The 14,673-nt window shown below is 42.8% G+C and overlaps 1 protein-coding gene across 1 annotated transcript in view; it reads left to right on the forward strand.

Annotated features, from left to right (window-relative positions):
• Positions 1 to 1,396, forward strand: part of wdr11 (WD repeat domain 11) — a 131,855-nt gene extending 130,459 nt beyond the window's left edge. Inside the window, exon 29 of the mRNA XM_021605791.2 lies at positions 111 to 1,396. Coding sequence (XP_021461466.2) covers positions 111 to 292 — 182 coding nt within the window. The 3' untranslated portion in view covers positions 293 to 1,396. The remainder of the gene's footprint in view (positions 1 to 110) is intronic.
• The last annotated feature ends 13,277 nt before the right edge of the window (positions 1,397 to 14,673 follow it).

Genomic DNA, 14,673 nt, shown 5'->3' on the forward strand with positions numbered 1-14,673 from the left:
AACGCTCAACTACAGGCTGAACACTTCACATCCTTTATCCAACCAGATCTTACTGTGCATTGGGGTTTGTCTGTTTCCAAGTGTTTTCTCCTTGACCTATGTGTCGCCACATAAGCTGATCGGGGCTGCGTTCGTGGACTACGCCCGACTACTGCGCACCCTGGGCCTGAGGGAGAGCGCCGCGTTCTGGGCATCGCGGGCAGGAGGTGCCGGAGAGCAACTGCTGGAAGAACTCTTCCAGGGAGAGGGGGCAGTGCCCGAGGAAACGGAGGGCCTGGAGAACACAGAGTGATCCCTGAGTGTGGAGGAGAGGGGAGGAGTTGCCCATAAGCAAAGATCTATGATCAGCTAACGCTCACCCCCTCCTAATTGTAACTATTACAGGTGAAAATGCAAAACTGATCTTGGATCAGTGTTCTAGGGGAAATTTAGGGGGAGAGGAGAGGAAGTGTTTGTCACTGGAGATTGCCATGTCTGTGAATATGCTTTTGTGTGTTCTGATTCATCACGTGATCAGTGTATGTGTATGCATGTCGATTTCTCCCCCAGTGGCAGGCCAAATGGAACCACACACTCACTCGCACAGCAAATGCAGACATTCATCTAATGCATCAATTTATGGTTATTAAGAACAGATTAAGAGATTATAATCAGTTTTTGTTGATTGATTTGAGGTTTTGAATGGTCAGTTAGCTTTATTTTGAGTGTTTTTTTTTTTTAACAATCTGACTCTTCCGTGGAAGATTCAATCAAAGTTTGCTGACTGTCGATGTACTGCTATTACCGTTTAAAGCAGTTAAAAGTGGCACAACCTTTTATCCTTCAACATTCTGCATTATGCACTCCCTTTTATTTAATGCTGGTGTTAGTGTAAATTAATGTTTAAATGTTTGAATGAATGACATTAAGGTCAAGTGAGTGTCCATTCCCTGTAGCTCAGACATGAAGCAGACCAATGTCCCAGACAACCCACACAGTGTACCTGACCTGGGTTCAAATACTATTTGAAATCCTTCAAATACTTTGAGTGTTTGCTTTAGCCTGCTTGGAGTGCCAGATGAGCGTGGTTTGCACGGTTGAGACGTATCTATTGGTTATATTGCAACAGGCAAGCTCAGTCAAGCATTTGTGCTAGTATGTGAGCCCCGGTCTGCTGTGTCGTGACTGAGAGTAGGTGGTATAGAGCAGCTCTATTAAGACTGACCAAAGCCAGGCATAGTTAGCACAGGGGACTGCATTCATCAACTTGTCCCTGCATTACAGATGGGACACTGATGAGGCTCTTCCTCTAGTCTAGTTAGCCAGGATTGTTTGCGCTAACAGACACAGTATATTATACCCCTACACAGAAGAGAGGATTTGACCACTGTTAGCTATAAGGGCTTCTTGGTTAATATATAAAATGTGGGCATGAAGTATTCAACAGTTGGATTGCAGATTGATCTCCAGCTTTTCCCTATAAGGACATAAGATGTCAGTTTTATTGTGTGTTTTCTGATGTGTGAAGTATGAGGATGTCTCATTAAAATATAAAAAAATATCATGTTTAGCAAATCATTCTAGTGGACCAGAAAAGACAGAATCAGCAGGAAGTTGACTGCTGTTCTGTCAAGATCACTAAAAGTCCTCCCTCATCAGGAGCATAGCATTGGCTGGTACCAGGCTCAGGACTAAAATGAGCCAATCAGCAAATACTTCCTGTCGCATACTGTAGGGTTGCATTCTAAAGGATCCACAAACTGCATTACATAATCTGTATCTAAGTACAGTTGAAGTCAGAAGTTTACATACACCTTAGCCAAATACATTTAAACTCCGTTTTTCACAATTCCTGACAATTAATCCTAGTAAAAGGTCAGTTAAGATCACCACTTTATTTTAATGTGAAGTGTCAGAATAATAGCAGAGAGAAGTATTTATTTAAACTTTTTTTTCTTTCATCACATTCCCAATGCGTCAGAAGTTTACATACACTCAATTAGTATTTGGTAGCATTACCTTTAAATTGTTTAACTTGGGTCAAACGTTTTGGGTAGCCTTCCACAAGCTGCCCACAATAAGTTGGGTGAATTTTGGCCCATTCCCCCTGACAGAGCTGGTGTAACTGAGTCAGGTTTGTAGGCCTCCTTGCTCGCATACGGTTTTTCAGTTCTGCCCACAAATATTCAATGGGATTGAGTTCAGGGCTTTGTGATGGCCACTCCAATACCTTGACTTTGTTGTCCTTAAGCCATTTTGCCACAACTTTGAAAGTATGCTTGGGGTCATTGTCCATTTGGAAGACCCATTTGTGACCAAGCTTTAACTTCCTGACTGATGTCTTGAGATGTTGCTTCAATATATCCACATAATTGTCCCTCCTCATGAAGCCATCTATTTTGTGAAGTGCACCAGTCCGTCCTGCAGCAAAGCACCCCCACAACATGATGCTGCCACCCCTGTGCTTCACGGTTGGGATGGTGTTCTTCGGCTTGCAAGCCTCCCCCTTTTTCCTCCAAACATAACGATGATCATTATGGCCAAACAGTTCGATTTTTGTTTCATCAGACCGGACCAGAGGATATTTCTCCAACAAGTACAATCTTTGTCCCCATGTGCAGTTGCAAACCGTAGACTCGCTTTTTTATGGCGGTTTTGGAGCAGTGGCTTCTTCCTTGCTGAGCGGCCTTTGAATGGTTATGTCGATATAGGACTTGTTTTACTATGGAAATAGATACTTTTGTACCTGTTTCCTCCAGCATCTTCACCATGTCCTTTGCTGCTCTTCTGGGATTGATTTGCACTTTTCGCACCAAAGTATGTTCATCTCTAGGAGACAGAACGCGTCTCCTTCCTGAATGGTATGACGGCTGTGTGGTCCCATGGTGTTTATACTTGCTCACTATTGTTTGTACAGATGAACGTGGTACCTTCAGGCGTTTGGAAATTGCTCCCAAGGATGAACCAGACTTGTGGACGTCTACAATTTTTTGTCTGAGGTCTTGGCTGATTTCTTTTGATTTTCCCATGATGTCAAGCAGAGGCACTGAGTTTGAAGGTAGGCCTTGAAATACTTCCACAGGTACACCTCCAATTGACTCAAATGATGTCAATTAGCCAATCAGAAGCTTCTAAAGCCATGACATCATTTTCTGGAGTTTCCAAGCTGTTTAAAGGCACAGTCAACTTAGTGTATGTAAACTTCTGACCCACTGGAATTGTGATACAGTGAATTGTAAGTTAAATAATCTATCTGTAAACAATTGTTGGAAATATTACTTTGGTCAAGCACAAAATAGATGTCCTAACCGACTTGCCAAAACTATAGTTTGTTAACAAGACATTTGTGGAGTTGTTGAAAAATGAGTTTTAATGACTCCAACCTAAGTGTATGTAAACTTCTGACTTCAACTGTATCAATAGGCTAAACCAGTCTAACCATTGACTCACACCCGCATACCAAAAACTGTATAGCTCTTAAACCACTCACCAAAAACGACCAATCCCATGTCAACTCTTCCGTTAGGAGTGCGGGTAAAATATTGTTTTTTTTCCCCTTGCCTCGTCTGTCTTGTTCAAAGTCAAAACTATTAAAGAAATTAATTATTTTAAAAATATATACAAAAAAAATGTGAATGATGTACATGAAAAGTAATTCTGTGTTTAGTAGCACTTGTATTATGTTTTCTTGTTCAGAAGTGATATTGTAACTAAATCTGTGTGTCGTTCAGTTGCTGTGAGTGCTGTTATAGTCTGGGATGTTGTTGACCACCCTAGACAATGTCACTATGGTAACCCACGCTTATTTTGAGGATTACACAGGGCTTAGTTCCCACATATCCATGTCATGTAGTTTCAGTGTGTTTGGAGTTTTAGTTTCCATTATGCCTGAAATGGACTGGAGTCCAAACCATAGATTATATTTCTATGGTTTACTATTTCTATGGTCTAAAAGATCCAATCAGTTGATATACTGTTTATTTTGATCTAATCATGTCCTACAGTATTGTCTAAGTAATATTGGCCCCCACTGTACCCCTAGCCTGGTCCCAAATCTATTTATGCTGTCTTGCCACTGCTGCCCATAGAGGAGTTGGCAAGACAGCACAAACAGACCTGGAATCAGGCTGCTGTACCCCTTCCTTCTGGTGTCTTTTAAAGTAGATTTGAATTAACAACTGCTGCTTTGTTTCATTTTGTTGTTAAACTTTACAGAACAACTGTCTGCCTTTTAAGGGGTTATTGTATGTGACCGTAGACATTAACTACATATAGAGAAAAAAAATCTGCCTTTTTGTTTTGATTGAAGACAATTATAATTTTGACGGTGTCAAAAATGGAAAAGCTTTGCCTAATTTTCTTGTCGTCTCATGTTTACACTGAGTGACCCTCACATCCGCTTTATAAATCTTGTTCTGGAAAAAAAAATGAAAATGGATAGCAATAAAAGCATTTAAAGTATCTACCTATATTGTGTCTATCTCTCTATCTGATCACATGAGGGCACTGTTACACTATGAGAGACAAAGTGAGTAAAAAAGTGTATCAAACAGCCATGGACAGACTGGAATACTTTTGGGAAATCCCTTCAGTACATCAATGAATGACCACTACACGTGAGATGAATTACAGGACATTTAATCCAAGATGGCGTAGCGGTCAAACGTCTTTGTCCTGTTGTGTCCCTTGTATATATCGTTTTACATATTTTTCGTCGCCTATCCTTTAAAATATTTTGCTTAACCTCATCTAAATACTTGCCAGCGGTCATCAGCTAACCTTCAGCTCGGAAAGCTCTCGCCAGTTCGAACAACGTGACTCTAACCAGAGCATAACGGACCTGTTATTTTTATCCACGGATTCCTACCGCAAACTGAACATTTTCATCTGGATCTTCACAACTAGCTAACCGCAATCCCGGATGACTACTCCTGGCTAGCGTTTCCATCCCAGAGCAAGTACCAATTTAGCTTGAAGCTAGCCCGGCCAGGGCTCCTGTGCTACCACCGAAGCATACTCCTGGGCTACAATATCGGCCTGCTAGCTACCTAGAGCTACTTGGAACCCTACTAATTCCACGACTGGTCTATCGACGTCACCGCACGAAGAGGCAAAAACAGACTTACCCCCATCGGGACGTCCCCCCCCCCCCCCCCCCAAAAGGCTAACTTTCTAGCCCCTGCTATTTACTTGCTTGCTAACCCGGTCTGCTAACTGATAAACTGCCGGGCCCTGGTCTGCTAACTGCTAGCTTGCCTGCCTGGTCTGCTAACTGCTAGCCCTTGCTAACTGCTTGCTTGCTAACCCGGTCTGCTAACTACTAGCTTGCCCTGGTCTACTAACTGCTAGCCCATGCTAACTGCTTGCTAACTGCTAGCTTGCCCTGGTCTACTAGCTGCTAGCTTGTTTAGCTCCGGCCTACTAACTGTTAGCTTGTTAGCCTGCTAACTGTCTGAATCGCCGTGTCCCCAGCCAGCCCAACCACTCACTGGACCCATATCTTCACTTGGCTACGCATGCCTCTCTCTAATATCAATATGCCTTGTCCATTACTGTCCTGGTTAGTGATTACTGTCTTATTTCACTGTAGAGCCTCTAGCCCTGCTCAATATGCCTTAACCAACCATGTTTTTCCACCTCCTACATATGCGATGACATCACTTGGTTTAAACATCTCTAGAGACTATATCTCTCTCTTCATTACTCAATGCCTAGGTTTACCTTCAATGTACGCACATCCTACCTTACCTTTGTCTGTACACTATGCCTTGAATCTATGCTATTGTGCCCAGAAACCTGCTCCTTTTCCTCTCTGTTCTGAACGTGCTAGACGGCCAGTTCGTATAGTCTTTAGCCGTACCCTTATCCTACTTCTCCTCTGTTCCTCTGGTGATGCAGAGGTTAATCCAGGTCCTGCAGTGCCAAGCTCCACTCCCACCCCCCAGGTGCTCTCATTTGTTGACTTCTGTAAACGTAAAAGCCTTGGTTTCATGCATGTTAACATTAGAAGCCTACTCCCTAAATTTGTATTACTCACTGCTTTAGCACACTCTGCCAACCCAGATGTCTTAGCCATGTCTGAATCCTGGCTTAGGAAAACCACCAAAAACCCTGAAATCTCCATTGCTAACTATAACGTTTTCCGCCAAGATAGAACTGCCAAAGGGGCGGTGTTGCAATCTACTGCAAAGATAGCATGCAGAGTTCTGTATTACTTTCTAAGTCTGTGCCCAAACAATTTGAGCTTCTACTTCTAAAAATGTACCTTTCCAGAAACAAGTCTCTCACTGTTGCCGCTTGCTATAGACCTCCCTCTGCCCCCAGCTGTGCCCTCGATACTATACAGTGGGGCAAAAAAGTATTTAGTCAGCCACCAATTGTGCAAGTTCTCCCACTTAAAAAGATGAGAGAGGCCTGTAATTTTCATCATAGACATCATCATCATCATCATCATCACACACAAAAAATTCTCCAAAAAATCACATTGTAGGATTTTTTATTTATTTATTTGCAAATTATGGTGGAAAATAAGTATTTGGTCACCTACAGACAAGCAAGATTTCTGGCTCACAGACCTGTAACTTCTTCTTTAAGAGGCTCCTCTGTCCTCCACTCGTTACCTGTATTAATGGCACCTGTTTGAACTTGTTATCAGTATAAAATACACCTGTCCACAACCTCAAACAGTCACACTCCGAACTCCACTATGGCCAAGACCAAAGAGCTGTCAAAGGACACCAGAAACAAAATTGTAGACCTGCACCAGGCTGGGAAGACTGAATCTGCAATAGGTAAGCAGCTTGGTTTGAAGAAATCAACTGTGGGAGCAATTATTAGGAAATGGAAGACATACAAGACCACTGATAATCTCCCTCGATCTGGGGCTCCATGCAAGATCCCGTGGGGTCAAAATGATCCCAAGAACAGTGAGCAAAAATCCCAGAACCACACGGGGGGACCTAGTGAATGACCTGCAGAGAGCTGGGACCAAAGTAACAAAGCCTACCATCAGTAACACACTACGCCGCCAGGGACTCAAATCCTGCAGTGCCAGACGTGTCCCCCTGCTTAAGCCAGTACATGTCCAGGCCCGTCTGAAGTTTGCTAGAGAGCATTTGGACGATCCAGAAGAAGACTGGGAGAATGTCATATGGTCAGATGAAACCAAAATAGAACTTTTAGGTAAAAACTCAACTTGTTGTGTTTGGAGGACAAAGAATGCTGAGTTGCATCCAACGAACAAAATACCCACTGTGAAGCATGGGGGTGGAAACATCATGCTTTGGGGCTGTTTTTCTGCAAAGGGACCAGGACAACTGATCCGTGGAAAGGAAAGAATGAATGGGGCCATGTATCGTGAGATTTTGAGTGAAAACCTCCTTCCATCAGCAAGGGCATTTAAGATGAAACATGGTTAGGTCTCTCAGCATGACAATGATCCCAAACACACCGCCCGGGCAATGAAGGAGTGGCTTCGTAATAAGCATTTCAAGGTCCTGGAGTGGCCTAGCCAGTCTCTAGATCTCAACCCCATAGAAAATCTTTGGAGGGAGTTGAAAGTCCGTGTTGCCCAGCAACAGCCCCAAAGGATCACTGCTCTAGAGGAGATCTGCATGGAGGAATGGGCCAAAATACCAGCACCAGTGTGTGAAAACCTTGTTAAGACTTACAGAAAACGTTTGACCTCTGTCATTGTCAACAAAGGGTATATAAATTTGAGATAAACTTTTGTTATTGACCAAATATTTATTTTCCACCATAATTTGCAAATAAATTCATTAAAAATCGTTTTTTTTTCTTATTTTGTCTGTCATAGTTGAAGTGTACCTATGATGAAAATTACAGGCCTCTCTCATCTTTTTAAGTGGGAGAACTTTCACAATTGGTGGCTGACTAAATACTTTTTTGCCCCACTGTATGTGAACTGATTGCCCCCCATATATCTTCTGAGCTCGTGCTACTAGGTGACCTAAACTGGGACATGCTTAACACCCCGGCCATCCTACAAACTAAGCTTGATGTCCTCAATCTCACACAAATTATCAATGAACCTACCAGGTACAACCCCAAATCAGTAAACACGGGCACCCTCATAGATGTCATCCTAACTAATTCGCCCTCCAAATACACCTCTGCTGTTTTCAATCAAGATCTCAGCGATCACTGCCTCATGTCTGCATCCGTAATGGGTCTGCGACCAAACGACCACCCCTAATCACTGTCAAACACTCCCTGAAACACTTCTGCGAGCAGGCCTTTCTAATCGGCCTGGCAGGGGTATCCTGGAATGACATTAACCTCATCCCGTCAGTAGATGATGCCTGGCTATTCTTTAAAAGTGCCTTCCTGACCCTCTCAAAACATTTAGAACTAGGAATACCTGTCTGCCCTTGACCAGCACAAAAACATCCTGTGGCGTTCTGCATTAGCATCGAATAGCCCCCGTGATATGCAACTTTTCAGGGAAGTTAGGAACAAATATACACAGGCAGTTAGAAAAGCTAAGGCAAGCTTTTTCAAGCAGACATTTGCATCCTGTAGTACTAATTCTAAAAAGTTCTGGGACACTGTAAAGTCCATGGAGAATAAGAGCACCTCCTCCCAGCTGCCCACTGCTCTGAGGCTAGGAAACACTGTCACCACCGATAAATCCACTATAATTGAGAATTTCAATAAGCATTTCTCTACGGCTGGCCATGCTTTAAACATGGCTACCCCTACCCCGGTCAACTGCCCGGCACCCTCCACAGCAACTCGCAAAAGCCCCCTCCATTTCTCCTTTACCCAAATCGAGATAGCCGATGTTCTGAAAGAGCAAAATCTGGACCCCTACAAATCAGCCGGGCTAGACAATCTGGACCCTCTCTTTCTAAAATGATCTGCCAAAATTGTTGCAACCCCTATTACTAGCCTGTTCAACCTCTCTTTCATATCGTCTGAGATTCCCAAAGATTGGAAAGCTGCAGCGGTCATCCCCCTCTTCAAAGGGGGTGACACTCTAGACCCAAACTGCTACAGACCTATATCTATCCTACCCTGTCTTTCTAAGGTCTTCGAAAGCCAAGTTAACAAACAGATTACTGACCATTTCGAAACCCACCATACCTTCTCCGCTATGCAATCTGGTTTCAGAGCTGGTCATGGGTGCACCGCAGCCACGCTCAAGGTTCTAAACGACATCATAACCGCCATCGATAAGAGACATTACTGTGCAGCCGTATTCATCGACCTGGCCAAGGCTTTCCACTCTGTCAATCACAACATTCTTATTGGTAGACTCGACAGCCTTGGTTTCTCAAATGATTGCCTCGCCTGGTTTACCAACTACTTCTCTGATAGAGTTCAGTGTGTCAAATCGGAGGGTCTGTTGTCTGGACCTCTGACAGTCTCTATGGGGTTCACAGGGTTCAATTCTCGGGCCGACTCTCTTTTCTGTATACATCAATGATGTTGCTTTTGCTGCTGGTGATTCTCTTATCCACCTCTACGCAGACGACACCATTCTGTATACTTCTGGCCCCTCCTTGGACACTTTGTTAACTAACCTCCAGACGAGCTTCAATGCCATACAACTCTCCTTCCCTGGCCTCCAACTGCTCTTAAATGCAAGTAAAACTAAATGCATGCTTTTCAATCGATCGCTGCCCGCACCTGCTCGCACGTCCAACATCACTACTCTGGACGGCTCTGACTTAGAATACGTGGACAACTACAAATACCTGGGTGTCTGTTTAGACTGTAAACTCTCCTTCCAGACTCACATTAAGCATCTCCAATCCAAAATTAAATCTAGAATCTGCTTCCTATATCGCAACAAAGCATCCTTCACTCATGCTGCCAAACATACCCTCGTAAAACTGACCATCCTACCGATCCTCAACTTCGGTGATGTCATCTATAAAATAGCCTCAAACACTCTACTCAACAAACTGGATGCAGTCTATCACAGTGCCATCCGTTTTGTCACCAAAGCCCCATACACTACCCACCATTGTGACCTGTACTCGTTGGTTGGCCCTCGCTTCATACTCGTCGCCAAACCCACTGGCTACAGGTTATATACAAGTCTTTGCTAGGTAAAGCCCCGCCTTATCTCAGCTCACTGGTCACCATAGCAGCACCCACTCGTAGCACGCGCTCCAGCAGGTATACCTCACTGGTCACCCCCAAAGCCAATTCCTCCTTTGGTCGTCTTTTCTTCCAGTTCTCTGCTGCCCATGACTGGAACGAATTGCAAAAATCACTGAAGCTTGAGACCCATATCTCCCTCACTAGCTTTAAGCACCAGCTGTCAGAGCAGTTTACAGGTCACTGCACCTGTACTTAGCCTATCTGTAGACAGCCCATCTATCTACCTACCTCATCCCCATACTGGTATTTATTTATTTATTTTTGCTCCTTTGCACCCCAGTATCTCTACCTGCACATTCATCTTCTGCCGATCTACCATTCCAGTGTTTAATTGCTATATTGTAATTACTTTGCCACCATGGCCTATTTATTTCCTTAACTTACCTCATTTGCACTCACTGTATATAGACTTTTTGTTTTCTTTTGTTCTACTGTATTATTGACTGTATGTTTTGTTTATTCCATGTGTAACTCTGTTGTATGTGTCGAATTGCTGCGCTTTATCTTGGCCAGGTCGCAGTTGCAAATGAGAACTTGTTCTCAACTAGCCTACCTGGTTAAATAAAGGTGAAATAAAATAAATAAAATACCATGGATCGTTTAGGTATTTGATTTTGGATTTTTAGGACCCCTTTATGTATAAAAAAATATATTTAGGTTATTGGATAAAATGTTTTATTTGGCCTTAACTAGCTCATAGAAATGTATCGAATAACACATTCATTCATAATTGGCAAAAAAGGAATAAGGTTTTGAGTGTATGTCATATCTTTTGCCTTTTGGTAGGACATCATTATAAATAAGAATTTGTTCTTAATGGACTTGCCTAGTTAAAGGTTAATTAACTAAAAAAAAAAAAAAAGAAATACCTAGGCGATCAGGAAATATATATTTTTTTTGTTACACACATTTAACCCCTTAGTTTCGTGCCAACAAAAATAACATTCATTTGTATGGGGTTACATTTAGCTGAGTCCCATGACAGTTGTGGGGGTTGTAGAGCAAAAGAGAGAAGATTCTCCCTTTTCTCCCTTTTTCATAGTAGTTAGTAGGCCAAACCGTTTGGATGCTGCAGATGTTTTTGTGGGTAGACCAATTTTTGGGATGTCTCCTGGTTTCGACAGACGGCTCTGTAGCTCTTTCCACCCCAGATTCTGGAGGGTGACATAAGCGGATGAAGTGGATTGAGACGCAGCCCAGAATAAATTGACAGAATAAATAAATAAGATAAATAAAGATTAAATAAATAAGATTTTTTTTAATGTTACTTAGATTGACGCACTGACTAATTCCTTGATCACACCTACAAAGTCATTGCCCAAACTGGTACGAAGCATCATCTGGATATGTGTGCAACAAAAGTTCAATTCACCTTCTGCTACCATTTCTGTCAAGCCATCTACGCATACAGTTTGACACGTAAATTTGATAAATCCAATGAATGCACCACACAGAACGCACTGCAACTGCCTCTGCATCGCAATGCTGCAAGGCAAACGCAACATTCCATTGGAAATGCTACTGGTGTACCAAAATGCAATGACGCTGTCGGTGCGATCGAGGTGTAAGGGGGTTTAAGTGGCCTAGCTGTGGTTGATCGACCCCCATTTTTGTTCCTCTTTCCTGGCAAGTGCTGAGTTGTTGCATCCAATCCAATGTCAAGTTTGTGCTGTTGCCTTCTCTCTAGCTCTCTCTCACCTCAGTGTATTCAGTCATGTGCATTCTGTTACTTCTCTTTACTGTGAAATGGAACAAAGAAAGAGGAAAAACAGTCTTTGGGCCACACAAACAGCCTGATTGTGTGCTGCTGTTTAGTGCTTTAAAGAATGTGGCTGGGTATGGGTCCCATCCGTTAGACCAGGGCTTAGTCCCAAATGGCAACCTATTCCCTATAGTGCACTACTTTTGACCAGGGCCCATAGAGCTCTGGTCAAAAATAGGGCACTATGTTGGGAATATGGTATCATTTTGGACGCACCCCTGGAACATCAGTATGCTGTAGGGCCTAACAGGGCTGGGCCTGAGCCACGGCTAACCTATTCTCCCCACTGTTCTTCTGTAACTCAAGCCAGCCAGATTGGTCCTGTATTCACCCTGACATCCCCGGTACACTCTCCCATCCGCCGTTTCTCAGAACTGCTCAGATCCATCTACCACCCTGGATGTGGCCCTTCTTACTTTGTCGCTTTATCTCACTCTATCGCTTTCTTTCTTGCTTTCTCTCCCCTTCTCTCACTCTTCCTCATCTCTAAAGCATAGAGCCAATACTTGCTTCTGCACCACACAACACATTGAATTGGTTTTGTGTTTTTCTTAGTTGGTTTCCTGGAAGACTTGTTTAGTTCCAGAGATTGAAAGAACGTACATCACTCCCTTCCTCTCTTCCTTCTCTCCTCTTTCAACTCTTCATGCCTCTGCCTTTCTACAAAGGCTAGCAGATCCAACAGTTCAGGTCTAATTTGCTTAGCTAATTTGCTTAGCTATATATAGTCATTGTTCCAGACACTGTTGCATCGTGTATTTACAGTATTTATTCAATACTCGCTCAATCATGACCATGGTCTTCTATGACCATTGTCATGGCTGTCCTGTGAGGATAACATTGCTCAGATCAGCTTGGCAATGGTTGACAATAACCAGACCCTCTCCCACCCGCAAAAGGGGGGAGGGTGAGGAGGGAACTGCCGGGTTGACAGCTCACACTCCGTTTTAAATTAAGCAGGAGAGAACTCTCTCTTTTCCCTCCAGTATTGTCTAAAGGATTGTTCTTTGTCTCCCGCCCAAAACTCTAACATCCAAAAAGTGAATACCGGAACAATATTTCTAACATAATGTGGGGAATGGTCAGTGGGGAACTCATTTTGTGATGTCATTAACTTCTCTAGGATAGAGGACAGCATTCGGAATTTTGGATGAAATGCGTGTCCAAATTCAACTGCCTGCTACTCATCCCCAGAAGAGAAGATAAGATATGCATATTATTAGTAGATTTGGACAGACAAAACTCTGAAGTTTCTAAAACTGTTTGAATCATGTCTGTGAGTATAACAGAACTTATTTAGCAGGCGAAACACAGAGGACAAACCATTCAGATTTTTTTTTTTTTTTTTTTTTTTTTTTATGTCACTATTTTCAATGGTCTTCATTGGGAATTCAGATTTCTAAGGGACCTTCTTGCAGTTCATATCGCTTCCACTGGATGTCAATAGTCTTCAGGAATTGGTTGAGGTTTTTCCTTTGTGTAATGAAGACTTACGGCCATCTTGAACGAGGGTAACTTGAAGTGTACTGTTAGAGGCGCGTGACCAGAAAGCTAGCTACAGTTTGTTTTCCTTCTGTATTGAACATAGATCATCCCGTCTTCAATTGTATCGATTCTTTATGTAAAAAATACCTAAAGTTGCATTTCAAAAGTAGTTTGAAATCTTTTGGCAAAGTTTACAGGTAACTTTTGAGATATTTTGTAGTCACGTTGCGCAAGTTGGAACCAGTGTTTTGCTGGATCAAACGCTCTAAATAAATTGACATTTTGGATATATATCAACGGAATTAATCGAACAAAAGGACCATTTGTGATGTTTACGGGACATATTGGAGTGCCAAAAAAAGATGCTCATCAAAGGTAAGGCATGATTTATATTTATATTTTTGCGTTTTGTGTTGTGTCTGCAGGGTTGAAATATGCTTCTCTCTCTTTGTTTACTATGGTGCTATCCTCAGATAATAGCGTTTGCCGAAAAGCCTTTTTGAAATCTGACATGTTGGCTGGATTCACAACGTGTAGCTTTAATTTGCTATCTTGCATGTGTGATTTCATGAAAGTTTGATTTTTATAGTAATTTATTTGAATTTGGCGCTCTGCATTTTCACATATCCCAGAGAGGTTAAAAACTGTATAGACTAAATACTGTAACTTGGAAAGTATATCCCCTTTATCTATCAAGTTTCCATCCAATACATTGTTCATATAATTTGAAAAAAATATGAAAGTATTTTTCTTAAGATAGGAATGTGATTTTAAGAATGTGATATTACTCCAGTGCTAGCCTCCCTACACTGGCTTCCTGTCAAGGCAAGGACTGATTTCAAGGTTTTACTGCTAACCTACAAAGCATTACATGGGCTTGCTCCTACCTATCTTTCCGATTTGGTCTTGCCGTACATACCTACACGTACGCTACGGTCACAAGACGCAGGCCTCCTAATTGTCCCTAGAATTTCTAAGCAAACAGCTGGAGGCAGGGCTTTCTCCTATAGAGCTCAATTTTATGGGTCTGCCTAAACATGAGAGAGACGCAGACTCGGTCTCGACCTTTAAGTCTTTACTGAAGACTCATGAGTCACTACTGTGATCTTCCTGTCTGGGCTGGCGCCCCCCCCCCCCCCCCCCCCCCCCCCCCCTTGGGTTGAGCCATGGCGGAGGTCTTTGTGGGCTATACTCGGCCTTGTCTCAGGATGGTAAGTTGGTGGTTGAAGATATCCCTCTAGTGGTGTGGGGTTTTGCTTTGGCAAAGTGGGTGGGGTTATATCCTTCCTGTTTGGCCCTGTCCGGGGGTATCATCG

This window comes from Oncorhynchus mykiss, chromosome 1 (assembly GCF_013265735.2).
Source record: "Oncorhynchus mykiss isolate Arlee chromosome 1, USDA_OmykA_1.1, whole genome shotgun sequence".
Taxonomy (NCBI): domain Eukaryota; kingdom Metazoa; phylum Chordata; class Actinopteri; order Salmoniformes; family Salmonidae; genus Oncorhynchus; species Oncorhynchus mykiss.